The following is a 23,198-nucleotide window of genomic DNA, read 5'->3' as shown; positions in this document are numbered from 1 at the left end:
ATGTATCAGGTCAACTCAAGTAACACTTATTTAAGATCTGTTCCAATTCTAGACATTGCTTCCAAACCCAATATATTTGCTATCAGGCATTTTTAGTGGCAACACTTAGAACACAAGCTGGTTTAAAATCATACCTTAATGTTTTCTCGCTACTAAAGCTGAAGCCAAATTTGACTATATTCTGTTTTTAAAGAGGGGTACTGCTACACATACACACATTTTAGACTAGTGTCATAGACTAATATAGTGCTACTATGATATTACAGCTAAAGTCTAGCTGTTCTGCATCTTCACTGTATTTGCTTGAGTTGTACTGATACATGGAATTTTTATAGTTCTGTGATAAATCTGAGGATGAGGGATTTACCAAGAAATTTTATGATTTTATCATAGGTATATCTGAGACATTAATTTCAGAGTCCTGTGGTACTGGGGAAGTGCAGGGTGGCCTTTGTGAGAAGAAGGCTGCCCTGTTCCAGACCCAACTAGGAGAAGTTGGCACAGCAGAGCCCCTCAGCCAGGCTGGTGGCAGCTCAGTGATAATCCTGGAATGGTGTATACCTGATGGAGAAGATTCACACTGAAGGAGTTCTTAAAGAACTGCAGCTCCTTGGAAGGAGCTCAGGATGGAGCAGGGCAAAAAGAGGAGGGAACAGCAGAGAGCACCTGTTACAGGCTCACCCTCCCCCTCATCCTGCCACCATGGAAGGGAGAAGTGTCAGCTTACACAGGGGTAGTTTTAGTCCTCTACTCCCCTACTCTCAAACTAATTTACTGCCATTTCAAAGTAATCTTCATGAAGTCACATCTCTTGTGCCTCTGATGGTAATTGGTAACTGTTTCTTGTCTTGACCCACAAGTTCTTCCATCAATTTCCCCCCTCCTCATGAAGCAGCCAGCCAAGGTCAGCCCAGCCCTGCCAGGTATTGGTGACATGAGGAAAGCACCACATGCTGAAAGGAGCTCCCCGATTGCTACCCAGCACCAAGTTTATCTTGTTTTGTGCTGTGCTAGTGGGATGTGTCTCAGATCCACTTCCTAAGTGTACCAAAGAACACAAAACCCTCCACCTTCTCAGACATTGCTTTTTAAAAGGTCTGTATAATTTATTATGGAATTTGAACTTTTAGCCATTAAGTTACAACAACAATGCATAACTTGACATTCTTACAACTGTACATACACAATGGAAAAGACAAGTGCTTAATCCAAACAATGCAACCAAATTAGTTCAAAGTTACAATAAAAGACTGTTTGAATAGTTTTTTACTGACTATCAAATTCAAATAGCTCTCTGCAGGTATATGTTTATAGTAGAAGTAAGTGGCTTCAAAGTTTTGGAGTTAAGCTTCAGACTAACAAAATGATGGAAACTTACTCTGCTCTTCTGGATTAAGGATATGCTCATTTAAAAATGCAGTAATACTATGTTTCAGATGGTGAAAAGGAGCTTCAGGTCCAATGAAGTATAATGGACAGTTTCAGGCAATGCACTCTTCACACAAATACATGCAATTATAAAGGCATTCTATTTTAAAAACTTCCTTAAATCAAGTTTTGCAATACAGTAGGATATCTGAGGAGAGATCAGGACCCATACTGAACAAAACCAAAAGCCTTCAGCTTGATTTGTGCACTTTTAATCAATTCCAATTCTCAAATCTTCATATCACCTGTGAGAGAAAAGAACATGTCCAGTAAAAATCAGTCTCAAAGACATGTTACAATTTTTACAGGCATTCAGTTAAAAAAATTAAGCTGACATATTCCATTTCAGGAACTGTAATTCACCATGGCCCTATTATAAAGCTGCATCCTTTCAACTTACCCAAGGGGACAGTCTTGTTGGACTCTGCCCAACTACAAGAGGCTGGTTGTAGAGGAACCTGGCAGGATGGCCAAAAAACCTGAATGACCATTCCCAAATCAATAGGTAATTAAAAAACAGCTTTGCACACTTGACAAAGGTGTTGCAATGGTGTTTCTCTGTGCCAGTTACAACCTAAACAGGACCAGAATTCCCAACAGGCCAGCTTTGGCAGGAATATACTGGTATGCACTTCATTAAGTCAGCATGGATTAAAGGCATTTCCACTGTAGGTAAGTTATCCTACAACTCCTCCAGCAGACCTCCAAAATCTAGCCCTAATTACTGGCAACAGGCTACTGGACTACATTCACATGCAATGTGGGGGGTAAGAGGCAGGGAAAAGGAGTTACTGCTATCCTATCAAACTTGTCTAGTACATGCCAAGAATCTCCTCCAAGCATTGCTTAGAGCCAAAGAAGAATCCAGTCTAGCAGTCATTAGTAAAAGAAAATCCAGACTTTCCAGTTAAATTGGTACTGCAAGTAATTAAACCATGAACATGCTTTTAGATCTGAAATGTCTAGATTTATTTTTGCTTGCTATCAAGTCTGAAAGACAGTTTAGACAATTATTTACTACCAAGTTTTTTCCAGTTTGTCATATGTAGACTATTATTAATAAACTAAAATTTCCAAACAAAAAGAAAAAACTGGAGGCCCCTCTAAGACAGCAATTCATTTTGACATGTCCATAGCTTGTTCGTTTTTTTTGTAAAAAAAAATTAAATCACTAAATTTCTCCCTAACAGAAACAGCAGCAGTAGCAAAGCCATACCAATTAACACAACACTAATAAAACTTATTCCACAAAAACCAGCATCCCCTAGGCCTGCTAGGGATTTTTCCCAAGTGATTTATTCAGCATCACCATTGAGGGGCTTTAGACTTCCTGTGGGCTTTGCAATTTAGCTTTTTGTATAATACCACAGGAATGTCTCCAATAAGCAGCACTCTGCCTGATTACAGCAAAATCTAACAAAGGGACAGAAGTGTCCAAGACAAGTTCCTGCATGTGTTACATAAACCGTGCAGCTAGGAAGAGAAAAGTGATGAGGGGCAGAGGGAGGCAGCAGGAGCTCACAACACACACAGCTGCAGCTCCCACACTAGGCAGGACATGGCTGAAGCAGCAGAGGTGAATTATAGCTTCCCCAAATGGAAGTAAAGGGAGTCACGAGGCACCCACCCTACAAAAAGGAGTGAGAGGGTGAAAAAATCACTCATTAGTTCTGACCTTCATACAAGCTTTTGGTAGGTAGTGTTAGAAACTAGCAATACCAGTTTGATCCAATTTAGTGGGGATCCAGATCAGCAAAGTCTGTGCACCTGTATTTACCTACAGCAGCCTACACCCGTTGACTCAACAGATAAGCTGGAACAGCAGGTCCTATGCTTCTTGTTTCTGAACTTCTCTTGCTACAGTTTTAAGCTGCCTAGATTGTCTTTTTCCTGCTCTGTACTTTTCATCCTACCTCTCTTTTTACTAATGCATGTCAGCGCTTTGACTGAGGTCAGACTAGTGATTCGCTTCGGATAATTTTTGTCATTGTGCTTCCAAGGAGAGCAAACTGCTTGCTGGAGCACTGCAATTCGGCCTTTTGTCATCACTCCTCAGCAGCACAGCTGGCCTCACCAGACTTAACTATATCAAAGATCAACTATGTGCAAACCTATTTGACTGAAACAACTGTAACTATTTTTGTGAATGACTGAAATGAAACAGGTGCAGTGCCAGCATGTGAAACAGTCCTCAGGAGTCTTCACACTTGGATATTTTTTTAAGTCAGCACACACCAGATTTTATAAGCACGCTTTTAAGTTTGCAGGTTCCTTAGCTTTTCTCCCATTTTTCTGCCAGATCTCAGATTTAATTCTTAAGAAAAGCTTTTGGTTTTATAGGTATTACATAAAAGCTCAAGTACTTACCACAATTCTCCTCTCCAGAATGAATGCTGTGCTGTAGGTATCAGCAAGACACAATCCACAGACTGACAACACTTCTCTTGATAACTTCTCTTTTGGTTCCTCCTTGAGCTAGAATTTAAACCCTCTCAACATTTACTACATCAATGTTCAGTTTTGTGTTAAAGAAGAGGGAGAAGACTTAGTTTTTAATATTGAAGAGATAGTTAAAAAGGCAGTTCTGGAAATGTTGATAAGCTTCTTTTGGAGACGAAGGTGTCCCTACACATTGTCTGCTTTAGTTGTGGGTTGTTTATTTATTTGTTCAGTTTTGGAGATGGCTGGTCAGTCATATTCCATTCTCATGTGCTTCTTGTAAGATAAAGGCATCACAAAAACTTGCACCTGCTGGTGACATCAGAACTACAACCTGACAGTTTTCCAGTAAACCTAAAAGTTATACGCCTACAGGGAAGAGGCAGATTTTTTTAAGTAGGTATTAACAGGAATTTTTTTGAAGGAAATTTAAGGTGAAACATCTGCTCTGCAAAGTAGAAGTTCAGATTATATTTTCCCTTCTGTCATTTCTGGAACATTCCTTTTAAAATTAAAAAAAAAGTTATTGCTTCTATTGAAGCTCAATGTAAGTTAGAAAAAGAATTGCATATTTTCTTAAAAACATTCCAAATATACATTTTAAAAACAAAATGCACTCTAAAACAAATGTCTAGTGAAAGACACTGTTTTAAGCAATCTGTAGCAACAGCTTTACAAAAGAAAATTGAGGAATGTAGCATATTATTTATAATATGACAATGCTAAAATCCTAAACAATTCACTTAACACCCTTAAGTAATGTTTTAAATATACATATTTCTTTACAAAACAGTTTAGCAATTCCTTATACCACTTACAGTATATAAATATTTGAATAAGAGGTCATAATGGGAGATGCCAGGGTTTATATTTTCTCTCAGATGCTTCAGATGTTTTAAGTGTTTTACTATAAGGCACAGTACTGCTAATCTAAAAGAAAGGAATAAAAGCTAATGGCAAACCCAGTCAAAACTCCTAATGTGGAATATCCAAGAGAATTCCAGCATCTCTATGCAAAGGAAAATAAAAGCAAAACAAACCCAACCTTTGTATTTCTTAAGAAACGGTTTCAATTTGTACCTAAAGTGGGTCAGGATGGGAACAGGAGCAAGAAGAAATTATGTAAATTCTTATAAATAGACTAATAAATATATTTTAGCCATAATTAGCCCTTTACCTCTGTTTTAAGATTGAAAGAGGTAACCAGTGTGCATATACTAAATGTCTACATGCTCAGCACGTGAAGACCACCTAGCACAACCTATTACTCCCAAATTTAGTATAGAAAGCTAGCAAGATGGAGAAGGTTTCCTTTTCTCAGCATCCACTCTGAGTAGAACACATTACAAGACAGAATAAGCATTTGTTACATGTTGCAACCAGCAATTTTTCCATCACAAGAAAAGGATATGCAACATATCCATTAAGTTATTTGATTACTTCAAGGTTAATGTCTTTTCTGAGAATATTCATCTCCAATTACAACAGTTCAGAACTTTCAGAACATTTTAATAATTGTAGCTTGTAAGTGTTCTCCGTGTGTACATACTGAATGTAAATAGTGCATCCAAAATATTTAACCATTACACATTCTACATTATTTTCACTGCCTAGTCTTCATCTTTGTTACAGCCCTCTGGAACACAATGACATTGCAACAATGCTTACAGAAAAAGGGTTATTGCATTTTTTTTTTAGGATCAGACATCCAGAGGAGATTTTATAAAATCCTCCTGTGTACAAAATTCTTAGTTATTAGCCCTTTTGGAACACCAGCTAGAAAAGTTTGAAAGGTAAAATAATTTACATTGTTATTTTTTTCTGTTCACTAGACAAAAGTCCATACTAATTAAATAAAAAATAATAGTTCTTCAACAGTCTATTCAAGATATCTTCCATGAAGCAGTTCAGTGGGAATTTCCATTAGATAGATGTTCTCCATGTCGGTTATTACTGGCATCCACATCTAGAAATCAGGAATTAAAAAAAATTGTCAGTTGTTTTACCATTTTAATATGCTTTATCTGTTACATTAATCCATACTCTGGCTAAAAACTTCATACTCATATATACCTCAGGTTCTTGAGATTCTCTGGGTAATCCTCTTAAGACACTGCTTACATCTTTCTTTCACTCAAGTCCAGTTATTTGCTGCTTGACAGAGTTCCTTGAAAATCTGCTTGTATTTTTTGAAGACCAGCAGTGACACCACTCAGTCCACTCTGCACTGCAGTACTAACTGCTCACACCAACTAGAGAAGGGCTTCTAGTGCAATGTCTAGTGCTAAGATTTGTGCAGTGAAACGCTGAATGACTTACCAAGCAATGCTGTGGTTTCCCCTGCATCCTCCTTTAAGCTGGTACACTGCAATACAGACTCATTAGTGGAGGAAGCTGACAATTCGCTTACTTCGTTTCTGTCATCATCTTGCAAAGCAATACTCAGACTTCCGACTGAAACGCTGCCACTTATGGATTCAGGTATTGGAACTTCAAGTACATCTTCAGGGTCCCCCTTCAAAATTAAACATATTTAACTGTCACTTTTGTCTACCATCAAACATCAACATTCCTCCATGTCACCTTTGGTAACCTCACCTCAATGGAAAAGACCATTTTTTTAGCTATTACATGTGCACTCCTGGGAATAGTGTTGATATTGTCCACTTTCAAGGTTATTGTCTGACTGCAAGGAAGAAAGCCGACCAAAAGAAAAGCCATTTCTCCAAAGCCACCACAAAGCCAAGAGCAGAAACAGGAAGAGTCCACCCAGTAAGCCTTTCGGAAGGATTACTTCAACACTGTAGCAACAGTATTGCTGAAGACTAGGAGCAGGCTCAGAACATACAAAGTCCCCACCAAGGAAACCTACTGATTCTTTGAGTTTGCAGAAGTCTCCAAGATCTGTTTTTGCACTATAGTAGTTGGCCACGTTTTTTTTTTTCTACTAGGTTGAGCGAACATTTACATCAGAACCAAATTCTGTCCTCCTCTATCTCCAGCCTAACTTTAAGTCAGTTCCAAAACCACTGGCTTCTCAATTTCCAGGAATGCAACATCTGCATCACAGGCAAAGGGATCTATTTCACCTGTAGTATAGCACAAGCTATACAACTCTGAATTAATTTTCAGAATGGATCCAAGTCCTGTACATACAGTTCTGTTTCTACAATTAAACAGACTACCGTCATTGCCATAGATATACTGATGTTAATTATACATAAGCAATCATATTGCAGTTTAAGTAGCTATTCTTTTTGCTTACTAGCAAGTATTTTTTCCTTCCTCGAACAACTAGCAAAGGCCCATCTTAAAATTTAAGAAATTCTGGGCTGATTATTTCTTTAGCATCAAATCAGCATAATTGAAAACATACTGAATTTTAATGAGCTATAGACATGATACAATTGAACACAATCTTTACATTTGCAGACGGGAGGGGGCATTAATGATTTGGTTTCCAAAACTTAAACAGTTAAATAAGCATTGAAACTACAAAATTCAGTAATGCTCTCAAAATCAGTCAGACATGCTGAAATGCAGTTCTTTCTCTCATAAAAAATAGCATAATGAAGAACTAGACCACTGAAGTCTGCTCTTTACACAGGCCATGTCATAGGACTTAGTGCCTTTTTTCTACTTCAAGCCTTTAAAAACGTAAAAGCATCTGAAGTATTTGTTGTCCATAACTGAACTGAGCCTTGAACCTCTCTGCAGAAGGTTTAGTATATCTCTATAAGGCTGCACATTCTTTTCTGTAGGTTCAGAGCACAGTGCTGAGAGAAGCTGCCTTGCTCTTTGCACTTCTTTTCTTCACATCAGTAAAAAAATTCAGGCAATCACAGACTAGACTGGGCAACCTGGATTAAGCTGAAAACTAAGCTCAAAGAAAATTCCTGAATGGTTTCCCACATTATTAGCTTCAATAAGACTTGAACGACTGATGTAAACACAGGATCCATTTACCTCATTTCATTAGAAAAATGAACTGGATTTCTCTATTTAACATAATCCCACTCAATCTACTTTCCAAAAATCATTTTAGCCAAAAAGCAGAGGAGTTATTACTGTTCCTGATTGGGCTCAGTATCAGTATCCTCTGCAACAGCACAAATTCAGGGAATATAATTATTCTGAAGGTGCCAGTATTTCAGTTTCCAGCCTGTATTCAAAAAGATAAGTCCTTCTGCATATGACACAAGATACATCAACCCCAAGAATTCAATGTGGGCAGAAACCAAGCTGCTAACATAACAATCTTAAAGTAGCAATACCTATTCCACATGGCAATGAGATTATAACTCCCAGGTAAAGTCTGACTTAACTCACAGAAGCATCAAAATCTGGTATATACATATTACATAGCAAGAGTATTGTCCCCTTTAACAAAACAAAACAGTAATTCCTAACACTCTTCCACAGATCTCGTAAGTCTCTGCAATGAAGTAAGAGAAAAGGTAGTCAAAACACAGACCTAGTGTATGAAAGGAAAGGCCCTGAAACCAAAAAAACAGCTCTATTTTCTAGACATCTCTGTAGATCAGTAGGAGATAAGAGAGGTACATTCTTGCCTATAGCAATTTAGTGGAACTCAAGACTATTTATCAACAGTGACTGAGTAACCTACCCCATGTGTCTTCATCTCTCTTTTCTGGTGCTGTCAGAAAGAAATGAGAGCACATCATTTTCTCTACTTAACCAATTTCTGGTGAAAGTCTTTAGGAAGGTTTTAAGTACCAGCTCATTTACAGAGATAATTCATGGGGCATATGTGGAAGTACACAAACATTCTATGTAGAAAAACTATAATTTCTTCCTCTGAATCACGTTCTCAACAACATCAAATATATGTTCTAGATTTATTTAATTCAGTTATATTTTTGCAGCCTGAGCAAACAGTCTCACCTCTGCTTCAAATTCCCTAACATCATCAGCTGGAGATAGAAAAAACAGGTTATCAAAGAAGATTCATAAGCTGCTCAATAAATTTAAGTTCTTGCCCATAAAATTCCCTTATTTTCTGGTTCTCATTCAATTACTCTTTGCATCTTTGCCCAGCTTCTCAAGTCTTATCAAATAACAGCTGTTCTCATTCTGAACAGTTACATGAAGTCTTGCTTCCTAGACTGTACTTCTACTTTGAAGATTAAAGTAGTGTGCAACATACCCAGTATCCCAGAGCTTTGATAACATCTAGTTTACACATTGGACAAGTTCGGTGGTCCAAAAGCCAAGGATCAATGCATGTTCTATGGAAGATGTGCCTAAAGAAAAGAAATGCTCTTTAGAACTTATCATGAAAGCCATACACCCCTCCTTCAAACAGTGTGCAAGTTAACACATTAAAAATAAACCTTTCCTTTATAATCTTGACAATTAGCTGCTGCTAAATTTACTAGTACAGACATGGTTCTGGAAACTTTTGGTTCATGCCAGCTTTCTGAAGAGGAGATGCTAATAACCACAAAGACCATGCAGTTATCAGTTCAACAGTGTACAGTTCTAATTTAAGCAAGCTCTACTTCACCCCTACAGTTCTCCCAATTGCTCCCTTGCCCCCACATACATATGAAGTGCTACATGGTCTCACAGTGCCCTTCAACATTTAACAGGCCATACAAATTGCAGCTTCAGCTCTGCTACCAGAGGTTCAGAAGAATTTATAGGAAATTCATCCCATTTCTTCAGAAAAACATGCTAAAGAGTAAAGAGTAACTATGACAACTTACTTGCATGGCAGAATTCGGACAGTGTCCTTCAGTTTGTAGTTCTCAATGCACACAGCACAGTTTTCCACATCAACATCTAAACCCTAAATATGACAACATATTTAAGTGTATAACATTCACAGTCATTACAGAAAAAGCTTTGTGTAATAGCTAGCTTCAAAGAATGCAAAATATATCAAATGGTATAGCAAATAAAAAAATCTACCTCATTTAATTTGAGATCCTATCAAGAGGTGATTTGATCAAGTTATCAAATACTAAAAGCAGCCAAACCCAGATTTTCTAATTTAAATAACTATACATGGCATCCTAAGTAATTCAATAAGTCTTACACATTGGCTTTGTTCATGGTAGCACAGGAATGTTTCAGTTGAAGGTAGCTATAAGATGAAAACACTTTAAGAGATCAACACAAATCAAAGTGCGCAATCTAATTCTGAATTAGCAGTCCCAAAGATTTCCAAGAGCAGAAAGAGATTTTGGGGGTTGAATCCCACAAACCTCTTCTTCACCTTCTTCTTTCTTCTACCACATCCTAGCAGATATTCCTTCATAGCCAGAAGAGAACACAAGTATGCAATTTGCGTTTAAAACCTTCCTCCAAGTTCACACTAGACAGAACATAATTTCCCCACTTCCACTTTTATCTAAGGGTTCAATATCATTTCTAACAGGTCTTACTGTCTTCTTGAAGCCATACTTAGAGTTGCAGTGTAAATATGATGGATAGCTCCAAATACAAGAAAAATAGTCTAATTTTAATTGGGCTGCATAAATTCTAAGTATTAGAGACAGTGGGGAAACTCCTCTGCTTTCATCCCCCAAAAAATTAGTATTTTTGATTTACAACTTATCAAAGCACTTCAGTTTCAACACAAACATTTAAACTAATTAGTTCTGCAAGGAAACTTTCAGGTTCAAGGCCAATATTTCCCTCCTTTGCATGCTATCAATTTACACAATTAATGCCTTAAATTCCCAAGTAAATCACATTAAGACTGTTTTTTTATGTAAGCAAAGCTAAGAGAAGTGCTTATTCTCTAACAAGTTATTTTTTATTCTGTACAAGAGGCAAAATCCAAGCACACCATATGTAGCACATACTCAAATGAGTGTCCATTTTACAATAATCCCATAAGCTTCTCAGGAAAAATCTACGTGATAGTAAATACACTTTTAATATATGACCTATTTTTAGTTAAATATCTCAACCTCAAGTGGGGATAACAAAAGACTGTACTGCATCACAACAAAAGAAACAGACTCTTTTTACAAGGCTAAAATGAAATATTCAAAGAAAAAATGTACATTGACAGAGCAAGACAGGACAAATGTCCAGAAAATTTATATTAGTTCATGAAAATACCTCTGCATCAGTAAGTTACATAAATTTGCTGATAGCAGGTTGATTCAAATCACATTAATGAGATCTACCACACACAAAAGCTCTATTTCAACAGAGAGATTCTAACCTTATCTCATTCTACTCTTCTTAATGAACATGGCACTCATAGGAATAATCAGCATATTGTATAACAGCAAATTTCCCCATTTTATTTACTTTAGTCAAGTGCCTATTTATTGGAAGGAACTCCCGGTATACTGCAAAAATCGCACAATACAAATCTTATTTGGAGGATCTTATTGAACATCAATTTTAAAAGCTGTTAACATCTTTTGTGTGGTTTTTAACACAGGTTTCATCATGACCCTTCTACATCCCTTTCTTCCTATGCTGACGTTATGCTTTGATAGTGCTTTACACAAGCTTGGGTTCAATTCCATCTTTCTTGATCTCTAATGTCACCATTGTATGAATATCCCTCTGTTCACAGCTTGAATTATATGCTAAACTCCATCAAAAAATAATCTAATTAAAAGTAAGAAATATTTGTAAAACACTATTTAAGCAGGTTGAAAGCGTTGAAGGAAAAGGCAATGAAGTTCAAAGACACTTTTAGGATTTTTTAAGTTTCAAAACTGATTTACTAAATGAAGGACATATCCTCTGTAGCATATGACCTGAACAGAAACAGCTTCTGCTTAGACTACTGCTTTTAAAGTTTTTACATATCAATGTCCTTTCTCACTTTGATTTTATTCATAGACTTAAAAATAACCTAATCCTTGTTTTTTATCTCCAAGTAAATCAGTCCTTAAATAAAAACTCATCAAGTAAGACAAGGGTTGAGGGGAAAAAAATTCCTATGTAGCAGTAGAAATCTAGTCAGAAGCTAATTTTGCATCTAGGATCAGCACTCCTGAAACTCCAACTAAAATATTTTCTTTCAAAATGTTGGCTTTTCTACTTCAGTTATTCTAATACAGCTGAGTTTAGGCCGTATGCTGTCAAAGCCAACTTCCTGAAAGCTGCTTTGATTTTTAGATTAGCTATATTTCATAACATAGAAATATATTCTAAAAAATTTATGCTTCAGGTTAAGCCTACACAGCTCCTTAATATATTATATGTCAAAAGACGAAACAAGTGTTTTATTTTTAAAAGCTTTTTATATTTTTAAGGCCTTCTGATCAATAAGGTGATGAATGTTCTTTTAAGAAAACAGAACATTACATCAGCTGCAAGAACTGTGCGGAAGTATTTTGCAATCCACTCGTTGATGTTTTCAAGTGCTGAAAAGATAACAATGTTTCCTCATCTCTACAGCACCAGTCCCCCATACATTCTGTATAACCAGATATTATTTGCAACAAAGTAGCCTTAATTTTCTGAGTAGTTCAAATTTGACTCCTTAATTTTAAATTCTGCCTTTTAAGCATAGGCCCTGACATTAGCCTAGAATGGTATGTCACACTGCAATTATGTTGTGGTAATTTTAGTTTAAATTCTTTGAAAACATTACAACCATTTTTAAAACTTACAGCAATAACCAGAGACACTGAATTACCTTTTCTCCACGTTTCACCGTATGCAGCTGAAGCTGGCTGATGGCTCTCTTGGTTTCTTTTCTATGTCCCTTGAAATAACATTTTAAGTGTTAGTATAGACAGCAGTTTCAGGAATTACATTTCCAAGCTTATAAATACTTTCCAGGTGGATTACCGAGTCTTCTAAATGCATCTAAAAAATTTAATGGATCTCTGGGCAATGAATTAGTTTATGAAATTTTTCCAGCCATCAGACGTTCAGTAAGCTGCACCCCGAGGCTCTGTAAGCACCATGCTCGCAGGAGCAGCCCCAGCCGTGCGGGGTTAGCCAAGCGCACCGGCAGGCGCGCAGTCCCGCATCCCGATTGCCCTGCCGGCATTGAGGCCCTTCCCACACAGGAAAGCTGAAACCGTGTAGGCTTTAGAGGCAAGCAGAGCTGTAACAACAGCCATATAACCAGACCTTCCAGTTAGGCAAGCCCACGAGCAAGCACACCGTACGTTTTGCAGCAGCCTGGGAGAAGGTGGAATCCTGCCAGGCAGCCTACAGCTGACCACCAGGTCAAAAGGCTGCTTGTAGCTATTAATACTTCCCCTCAGTTAAACACTGTCTCCTGCACTGGACAAAGCTTTGCACTGAAAGGACACATTATGCAAAGGAGATGACAAGAAAGGCTTTACAGACGTGATGCACCATACTGGACTTCTGTGCAGTATAATTATGCTTAGAGGGGAAGCGAGAAAAGAAAGCAGTACTGTAGTCCAAGACAAAGTGCTAGCTACTGCAAGAAACTGAGAAACTGAACACTCCCAGTTGACAGATGACCTGTCTAGCAGCAACCCTCAGTAAAGAAATATCATAAAGGAATAAAAACCCCAAACCCACAATGGCAGCTTTTCTCTGTAATAATCACGATGACATATATAATTTTACAAATGTATAGTTCTGAAAATTGTTTTTTGATTTTTAAATTTTTATGGTGTTAAAGATAAGTGGTCTGAAAGGTCCCCCAGATGGGAGACAAAAATGGACAAAACCAGCAGCAGAAGCCTATTCCACCTTCTCAGGGTATTCTGCGCAGTCCTGTTTTCAGGAGCGAGGAGATCTTCTATAATTTTACTGCTAAACTGATATGAGAATAAATCTTAAGATACCCATCTTCATCTTCAGTTAGCAGGTACACTGCAGCTTGCTTTAAAGCATAACATATTTAACTCAAAAGTTTTAGTTTTAATTGAGTCCATAAGCCAAGCAAAACAAGATCTGGGTTAGAAAGCAGCTTTTTGTTTGCAAAATTCCTTTAAGACTCTTAATAATACATCTCGACTAATATCGTCAAAACATTTTCCAACTTTGCATCATTTTTATTTTCAATGGCTATTTTAGAAGAGAAAGAATTGAGAAAAGGGCATAACCTTCTAATGCTAGACAGTTTCATTTATTTAAGAGGCATTCAGATGACAAGCACTGGCAAAATCTACTGGCATTTGGATGACAATAGCAAAATTCTATTAAGAGTCTGCGGCACAAGTTTCTTAGAAACATCACATTCACATCCTTAAAACTAAAGTACACAATATGATGCTTCATAAAGCACGTGAAGTTTTCTCTGTGTGAACTATTTAAAAGGCAACAGGAAGAAGCAACTTTCTTCACCAAACAACTCTTACAACACAGAAATACATCCCTTTTCTATAAATACTTCTCAAAAATTTTCTTTTCCCAAAAGTATTCTCAGAAAGTTAATGCTAAGATTTAAAACTTAGTAAAAAGACTCTAGGAAACCAAAATTTCAGGGAGACTACAAGGTTAACCAATACAGAAGTCCTGTGTGTTATCCTCAGTTATTGAAAAGAGAAATTAAGTATTTTCCTAGAAGAGTCGTCTAAGTCCTAAACAGAGTTCAGACTTCTGAAAGTGAACAAAAATCCCTTCCTTCCTCCTCCAAAGCTAGAATCTACATCATCAAGGAAAAGGCAGAAGTCCACATGCTAAGTACTAGTTGAAGGAATTTTTTTTCTTGAACTGAGGATAAAAAAAAAAACCAAAACCTGCAAACGGTAGAGCTGCTGCTGATCATGGAAGAAACCTATCTGCAGTAGCTGAAAAGCAGAGTTAAGTGCCATTCCTAAGGTATTTTCAAAATTCAGATGGATTTGCATCCTAAACAACTCCATATAAATTGCTCTCTTGATTGCAGGAGTCCAAAGGTCTCTTCCAGCCTAAACAGTTCTATGATTAAGTACTTTCCTCAGGGGAAAAAAAGTAAAGCTGGATTTTTTTTTCTTGTAAGTACAGAAATGTGAGAAGGGCAAATAAGGAGCAAAATTACTCCTTCCAAACCTCCTCAGTACTCTTACTGTTCTCAGTACCTTGAGTAGCCCAATCACATATGCACCTTCTAGGGTGCTGTAATTCAGTAACCCTACACTGGAGTTGTAAAATTACAAGTACCAAAAGTAGTTTTCATAAAGCTTGAGAACTAAAAATTCTATCCTGAAGAACTTGTGGGCTTTATAAGAAAATTTTAAAAACTTACCATGGTCTCTTTCCATTAAAAAAGTCTGGTTAGTGAACATAGTACTTTCAAAATGAAAATTACTGAAGAATGAAAATAACTTTTCATGTCAAAAGGAAGGAAGTTCAGTTAGGTGACAGATCACATAAGAAGCTGCTGTTGACAAGTGGCTAAATGTATTTCTCATTACTTCATATGAGCATCTAATAATTATAACTAGTCAAACTCGTGATGCCAATTAGCATAGTGCTTATTAGGCTCATTGACTGTTGCTGAGCAGCATTCACAGTCAGCAAAATAGGAAGAAGGCACAGATCTTCAAGAACACCCCAATAAACAATCAAAGTTAGGCAAGTGATTTGACACAAGAAGAGGGTAAATACTCTTAAGTGTCATTAGCTCCATTTACCTGGTTTCCAAACTGTGATCCCGTATAGAGGAAACGCTGTATATAGTAAAAGATGAGCCAAGCAAGGGATATAATCATCATGGTGATGAACGCGATGGCTACAAACACAACTGATTGACCACTAATGTATTCCTGCACGTGCCGTGTGCCAACAACAATACTCATTGTTACTGGAATCCCTCTTCGTACTGGCTCCAATATCTCTATTCCTTTTGGATAGCCAACCATTATCACCACAGTATTTCCTGTTCCTGTTGGAGGGAATAAAAAAAGAAAAAAAGTCAGTAATCACAGTAAAAATGTAGGCGTTCTTGCTTGAGGGTAATTTGGCCTCTTTAGTTAAGATCAGCAAGAAAAGTTATAGGAAATCCTCCAGTGCTTTTTTTCAGGCATAGCAGAATTGATAGAAAGTTTACTGGTAAAGAATCCTTTATTTACTTTCAAAAACTCTCAAACACAAGATAAAGTTCAACAGATGCATCTTTACTTGTCCAAGACCTACAGTCATCATTCCACAGTGAGGTAAGTTGTGGAACCATGCAAAAAACCAGACAAGTAACACAAAACCCATCTCAAAGCAGTTTAAGTTCTAGTTTGCAGCTCAGGAACAGCTGGTCTTTCATTTGTCAGCGTGGGAATTTTAGCTGCAGATGGAGACAGTATGTGAACATCACAGAGAGACACTTCAATTTAGTTTGAATCTGAATCTATAGCCAAATTACACTGGATATATAAACAAAAGATAAAAGTATTCATATATTTAATAATAAATTGAATAAGAAATTATTTTAAACATTGAAATACTTACAGATTCTTTAATACTAAATATTCAAAATGTAATGAGACTTCATGACAAGGACTTGTCAAGAAATACTTTGTGACTCTTTTGGGAGCAGTGAACAAAAGGATTTTTCTAATGTATTAGAAGTCTAGAGCTCTCAATTCATATGAAAGAAATCAAATTTCAAAAAAAACCCCAAAACCTTTACGCAACATACTACCACCAAAACGAATAAGATAATTACAAGACCAACTAGCAAAATCCAAAGGCCTCTGTGACTGGTGTTTTACTCCATTTTTTTTTCTGGAAGAATACCAAGTATTCTCAGAAATACTGGGTTACACTGCAAGCAGTGTAACAAAGAGTTGAATTACATATAACTCCAAGTATTACAAAACAAATTACAGATAAATACACCTATTAAAAATGTCACATTTTCACTGTTCTATTCTATTTCTATTTGAATAGTTCTTACTTTGTGTGTACCAACACTGCTGCCACCTTGGTAAATCACAGCTTCATAGTTTACTTTGCTCTCCTACCTCTGAGAAAAAGTGAAACTAGTCTTGATTCAGAGAGAAAGGAAGAAAAAGAGAGGGGTTTTCCTAGCTGAAAATCTAAAGCTGTAATGTTACAGCTACCTTTTCTAGATTCACAAAACACTACCAACCTGCAACAAGACCTCCCCCTGAAGGGTTAAAGCCTTTTTCTCTTCTGGCTGTGTAAGATTCCTTACAGAGAAGCTATGCCAGAAGAAATGGCTTCCTTATTTATAGCATCACATCAAATGGGGATTTTCAAAATTCAAAGCTGCATTCTGGCCTCAGCCACCTCTGCCTACTAAGACAAAGAGTTATTTGCCTGAACTATTTAAACCAAATTCCTTTATTTGAGGAAGGAAAAAAAAGCTGTCAGGCTGTGACAGCTTTTCAATCTGGCCGCTCTGCTATCAAGTTTGCAGAAGTTTCACTTGTGTATGTAGAACTCTTCCCTCCATAAGGCATAAATAGTTTGGTGTGGATGAAAACTAAAGGTTCCAGGCATTAGCTGAACAAACCTCCCTTCTCAACTTCACCTTAACACTATCATCCCACCTCTGGTCACCTACTCTAAGAACCATTACACCTGTGTCTGCCAGATCCAGACCCAGCAAAAAAGTGGATTTTCCTAATAGGGTTACAGTAACATCAACTTGTGCCTCTCCTCAGGCACCCCAGTCTGCTCACCGGCAACACCCACCCCATCTATGTTGCCTTGCTTGCTGGGTGCGCTCGGAGACACAAAGCAGTGAGGCTGCAGACAGACAGACAACAAGCACCCAGGCTACATTAATCAGTCCTGCTCACCAACAACGTATTGATCCACATGATACCCCAAGTCCAAGGATACTACAACTTGGTTAATTAATATTGTTCTTCTCTCTGAAACAGCACAAAAGCACTACCAGAGAGCCTCATGAAACTCAGAGAAGACTGTGAAACACTCTCTGCTCTCTGACCCTGCACAACTCCACAAGGAGTTAGCAAGAAAAAAACATATGAAAGTGGGAATTTATGTTACATTGCTAAGAACTGCTATCCCCATACCTAAATCAAGAAATTAGGTCCTGTGTCTTTCACCATTTTAAGAGTTACAAGTAACAGGAGGGGGTGCCTAAGGATGGCCAGGGAACGGTACAAATGTGTTGGAAAGATTTATGTGGTTTCATCCAAGCTTAAGGAAGAAAAGGAAGTTTCAAGATTAGAGGCAGCCTGGATTTTTAATCAGTAAATTTCCACTTCAATCCTGAAATCTTAAATCAGTTTAATCCTGCTATCTGATTCTCTGCACTATTTCTAATGATGAAGTGTTTAAAAATTCCCACAACAATAAGTATTGTCCTTTTCTGCTTTGTCACCAGAATACCCAACTATCAGACAGTTATTTCCTTTAAATGAAAGACAGGCTACTTTTGCACAATGGCTGCTAGACAGTGTGACACCTTCCACTTTCAGAATTTACATTTTTAAATAAATACCCATTTAAAGCATTTTAACAGTTCTAAAGATTTGGTGATGAACCTGCCATAAAAAAATACATGCAACTAAATACAGAAGCCTTGAAGGTCATGAGACAGAAGGGGAAGAAGAGAAGAATAACTGCAATCCAAGATTACAAAAGGAACAAGAGCAGTCCCAGAGAAGCAGTTGCCCTGAGCAGCCTGTAACACTAAGGGTTTTAACTCATTCCTTGCTAATTTTAGCCTGCTGTTCTGAAACTCATTATTCAAAGACTGAAATGATGGTGAGTCATTCCATCAACTTCTTCAACTGCCACACAACTCAGACACCTCAAATCACATTTATTAAAAAAAACTTCAAGTGTAATATACATGCATCTACTGAAAGCATGTTGTATTGGCTTTGCCTTTCTATAACCTTCTAGTTTTACAATAAACAATCACATTTTTACTCTGCTAGAGTAAACAATTTTTTTTCTAGGTTTGATTGATGCTTCAGTGAAATTGGGTCCACTTAAAATTTGGTGGGTGCTTTTTAACATTATCAGGGCTGGCAGATCCTTAGGATACTTGCAAAAAAGGGCAAATTTGGCACTCTGAAGATGAAGGTATGTTTCCTGCCAGTGCAGACAGTTTTACTGCTATGACACCCAGTATTTTCTTGCAAAAGGAAACCAGCACTCTACAAATGAGGAAGAAGTAGGACAGGTAGAGTTCTTGATTGCAGGCACACCAAACTACATTTATTCCCATTCATGCTTAGAGATTAAGAAGATATTTTTCTGTCATCCGGAAACTGATCACAGACACACCCTTCTTTTTGTCCTCCTGAGCAATGTCAGAAAGCTCCCAGGGTTCCACCATCTTAGTAAAAATGTTTAAGGTCAGTCCATTGGTTCATTTAAGCATAGGCACCTCACTAATACTGCCACAACTAACAGCAAATATTCTTTCCAGCTCCTGTTCTAAACAAATGCTAACAGTACACTAACAATCTCATAACAAGCTTTGTCTTAACCATCTACCTCAAACTCACCTAATGTCTGGTGCATGCTGTATTTTCACCTGCCTCAAGGAGGATATATAACCTCTGGTACACATACTCTTTCCACCTGAGTTCCAATACATATGCACTTTTATCTATAAGACAGATATAAGCAGTTACTGCTTCTTCTGAACAGCATTACCAGCTCAACATCATACAGTCATGTATAACTAAAGCTAGCCACTGTCCTTTCAGCAGTTACAGTACCAGAAACTTCCTGTAGAAAACAGCAGTAATACAGAAATTATGCACCATTGGAGAATCCTGAGTAGTCCTGCAAGCAGTGTAACAAAGAGTTGAACTACATGCCAAAATAACTCCAACTCTGCTGCTTTGGAAATGCCAAGAACTTATAGAATTGTGAGCACAAAGTAATTTACATCTGTTTTGTCCAATACATGTGCATTAAAAAAAACATGACAATGAAGGAAAGAACTAGTTGGATGTAGGTTGGCAAATCAAAGACCATTTCCATTATGTAGCCAGTCATACACTCAAATTAAGTCCCAAGCTTCCCTTAAATCCACAAACCATGAATTAAAGCCCTAATCCAGACCTACCTCAAACTATTACAGCCACTGCCTCCCATCCCTGTGTGTCAAGCAAAACCGCATTTCATTCCATAGTCCACAATAAGGTAACTTATGTTCTGGTCAGGATCACCAAATCCTAGCTTGGGGAGGACACATAGATGGTTGGGTGCCCAGCACAAAGTATAACAGGAAATCTACAGAACCAGGAGACTCTTTTTTCTTTCCCTTGCAATATACCTCTGCTCCCCCTAACTTCTGAACTAGAACTGAGCCTCTGACTCTCCTTAGTCTGGTCTCTACAACACTCTGCACTTTGCCTCTCCAGATTCCTCTCCAAACCACTCCCAGCTAATATTTAGGTACAATATTTATTTTGGCTTTGGAAAGCAATTTGAAGCTTCTGTATTGCATTAAGTTCACCATCATCATCAAAAATGAACAGAGTTAGGACTGCCTTCCAAGTCTGTAAAACTGAAGTCTGAATTTATGTAGTTCAGATTCAGTAAATGAAATACAACTGCCCAAGTAATTTGGGTAAAATGAGAGGTTTTCAATGGAAAAATCTTCTCAGCCACACATGAAATTGTGTCACTATTACTTTCCTCGAGGAGAGGAGTCATCCAGCATTTTGAACAATGTAATTTGGACAGAGAGCAAAGGCCTGAAATGAGACACATCAGTAGAGTCACATTTGCAGAACCTTCTTTTGGAAGAAGGGGCAGGATATCAAGGCTACACATTGAAATTCTCAACTCTTTTATTCCAAAACTTTAGTTATAATCCCTACTCACTGCACTCATGAAGATTACAAGGTGAAAAATACAGATTATTTGGAACATTTGTCCTTTTTTAAACACTTTGACGCTAGCTATAAGAAATAATTTCTCCACCTAATCAAAAACCTTTCTTTTTACTCAGGGTGAAACATACCTAAAAACACCAAAAGACAACCAAAAAATAGCACACATGTATCACATACGTCCCAGAAAATTCAGAGGCTAGGTCTTCCAGGAGGGGAGTAAAAAGACGGCACTGAGATCACAAAAGCTGTCTATCACCTTCACATAATTTGGGCTGCATCTCTACCAGCCATATCCACTGTTCCATCTCACATCATTTTCAGTGCCACTAATTGCAAACGCATTAAGCGGATTTTACTTATGCATGTAACTCCACTCCTTAGTAACTGCACTGCAGATTTCCCAGAGTATTTATCCTCAGCACTCCTCCCAGAAGGAAAGCTTGCTTCCTTATGCGCCAGTTCACAAATCCCTTCACAGAAATGAAAATGTAGATCCTGTTAACTATAGCTTTACCTTGCACATTCTTCCCCACCAGTCTTCCACAGACCTTTCCATCATTTCCCTTCAAATAACCTAAGATTTAAAAGACTAACAGGATCTCTTCCCTTTATTCCCAAAGTGCACTGAAAGTGTTTAAATATTTGCATGTCTGAAAGTGTCAACCATGAAACAAGCTTTTATGACTACATCACAGTTCATAATTATATTGCAATATATTGTAATCCCATTCAAACAATTGTAAGGTCAAACCAGCTTTTATGAAGTCAGTATAAATACAAATCTATTATTGTATATATGCACTATACTAAATCACACTCTCGACATAGGTGGAACTTTCATCAGCAACATTCTGCCAGTTCAAGGAAAAAAAACCCAACAAGCAGTCAGAGAGCACTTCTCTTTACACCACTGGCAGATGTAACTGTACTAGTGAAGTCCAAAACTGAGTATTAAGCCCAAGAAGGTCTTCTGTAGCACAAAGATGAAAGCACAAAAAATTTTTTAAAAAAATTATAAAATAAGCAAAATGGGAGAAGCAGAAAAAAATTCAACAAAACAGCAAATAATACTTACGAGATGTTACATGGGGAATGGAGAAGAATGAGGGGAAAAAATTGTACTGATTGGCCAATATAGGGTGAAAACAAAAAAAGAAACTTGAGATGAAAGCAGTATCACACAACAAAGTATCTTAATCACCACCTAGGATCAAAACCAAAGGTTCATTTTATCTAGCATCTCACCTCCACTTTCACAGTGAACTAAGAATACGAAATGGGCCAGGCTGATCTCAAGCAAGCAGCAGGCTAAGAACAACAATCATGATTCCAACCTCCCAGTTGGTGCCACTGGGTATTCCAAGAGGAGAGACGTGTTTTCCAATAAATAAATCACACGTGCAACAGAGCAAGAGCTCCCTAACTGAGATTTTCAGCTGACTACACTAAGAAAATAAGTTTTTTTCCCTTAGAAACACATTATGGGTTTACTTCATCCAAGTCACTGGTCCATCCCGTCCTTAGAACTAGCAATGAGAGCCCGGGCACTCATAAACTCAGTGTAGCAAAACCATATGAAGCACACATTTACAGAATTTTTTACTTAGTTTGCCTTGTCTTCACATCCTCCTCTAAAGACCTTCCAGTTTCTCAAAAATCTACAAAAGTAAACAGATTTTACTGCCAAGTTTTGAGGCTTTTTTCATCTCTTTGATTTAAGCATTTAATATTGTCATAACCGTAAAAATTCAGCAAGTCTTTTGTGTCATAGCCCAAGCGGGGACTGCGGTGACAGAACATCTGGATTACTATCTCGGCAAAAATCATAGAACCTTTCTGCAGGCTACACAGCAGCAGTGGTACGCTGAGACAAGCCAACATCCTTCTCCAGGATTCAGTTTCCCCAATACATTTGCGAACGTTTAAAGGATTACCTGATGCTTACACCTCTCACTCGCAACAGACCTGCGCAGGAGACGACGATGAAGCTAATACAACAAAGCCTGTTCTAAAGCTATCTTCAAATAGCTACAGCTGTACCTTCAAAAGCACCTGAAGGCATCTTCGGGATATCTGCTGCGTTTCAACACGGCCTGCAGAAAGCGGCCTGTGACCGCTGGAGCCATTCTGCCAGAGGGTACCAGGTAAAAAGGTATCGCTAAAGGAAATCCAAGCCTCCCACCCCAGTCTGCCACACGACTGCCGGTCCCGGGGGCTGTGCCGCATTTCCTCCCTGACGCCCGGCCCGTAACTTGGGAGACAGAAAACGGTCCCAGCTTTTTCCCTAGCATGCCTTACAGGGAGAGAAAACAAAATCCCGGTTTTCTGTACCATTTTTATAGGGATTTCTGCCTCCTTACAACCCCATTCCTCACCGCGCAGAGCCGCATCACCAATGCGGGCCGGCGTTAGACAAAGCGATCCCCCCGACCCCTCGGCGAGCGCGGGGAGCTCACCCAGGTGGGACATGGAGACGGTGCTGTTGCCGAATCGGGCCTCGTTGTAGATGACCACAGCGGCTGCCCGCTTCCGCGCCGCGTTGGTGACCTTGTCCTTGAAAGTGCAGCCGCCGCGGGCCACCAGGGCGATCCAGGTCGGCGGGGCGCCCTCGGGGGTCCCGCGGCC

At 38.2% G+C, this 23,198-nt stretch overlaps 1 protein-coding gene and 1 non-coding gene across 2 annotated transcripts in view; both read right to left on the bottom strand.

Annotated features, from left to right (window-relative positions):
- Nucleotides 1-1,081: 1,081 nt before the first annotated feature.
- Nucleotides 1,082-23,198, bottom strand: part of RNF149 (ring finger protein 149) — a 22,944-nt gene continuing 827 nt past the window's right edge. Inside the window, exons 2-10 of the mRNA XM_014306631.2 lie at nucleotides 23,030-23,197; nucleotides 15,414-15,664; nucleotides 12,506-12,574; nucleotides 9,597-9,679; nucleotides 9,035-9,131; nucleotides 8,495-8,524; nucleotides 6,187-6,382; nucleotides 3,796-5,833; nucleotides 1,082-1,673 (exon numbers count right to left, since the gene is read on the bottom strand). Coding sequence (XP_014162106.2) covers nucleotides 5,775-5,833; nucleotides 6,187-6,382; nucleotides 8,495-8,524; nucleotides 9,035-9,131; nucleotides 9,597-9,679; nucleotides 12,506-12,574; nucleotides 15,414-15,664; nucleotides 23,030-23,197 — 953 coding nt within the window. The 3' untranslated portion in view covers nucleotides 1,082-1,673; nucleotides 3,796-5,774. The remainder of the gene's footprint in view (nucleotides 1,674-3,795; nucleotides 5,834-6,186; nucleotides 6,383-8,494; nucleotides 8,525-9,034; nucleotides 9,132-9,596; nucleotides 9,680-12,505; nucleotides 12,575-15,413; nucleotides 15,665-23,029; nucleotide 23,198) is intronic.
- LOC115947790 lies at nucleotides 3,374-3,485 on the bottom strand. The gene has a single exon (XR_004081652.1). It is a non-coding gene; the product is annotated as a small nucleolar RNA SNORD89 (small nucleolar RNA).

This window comes from Geospiza fortis, unplaced genomic scaffold, assembly GCF_000277835.1.
Source record: "Geospiza fortis unplaced genomic scaffold, GeoFor_1.0 scaffold192, whole genome shotgun sequence".
Lineage (NCBI taxonomy): Eukaryota > Metazoa > Chordata > Aves > Passeriformes > Thraupidae > Geospiza > Geospiza fortis.
This window is presented reverse-complemented; position numbering and strand designations above follow the sequence as displayed.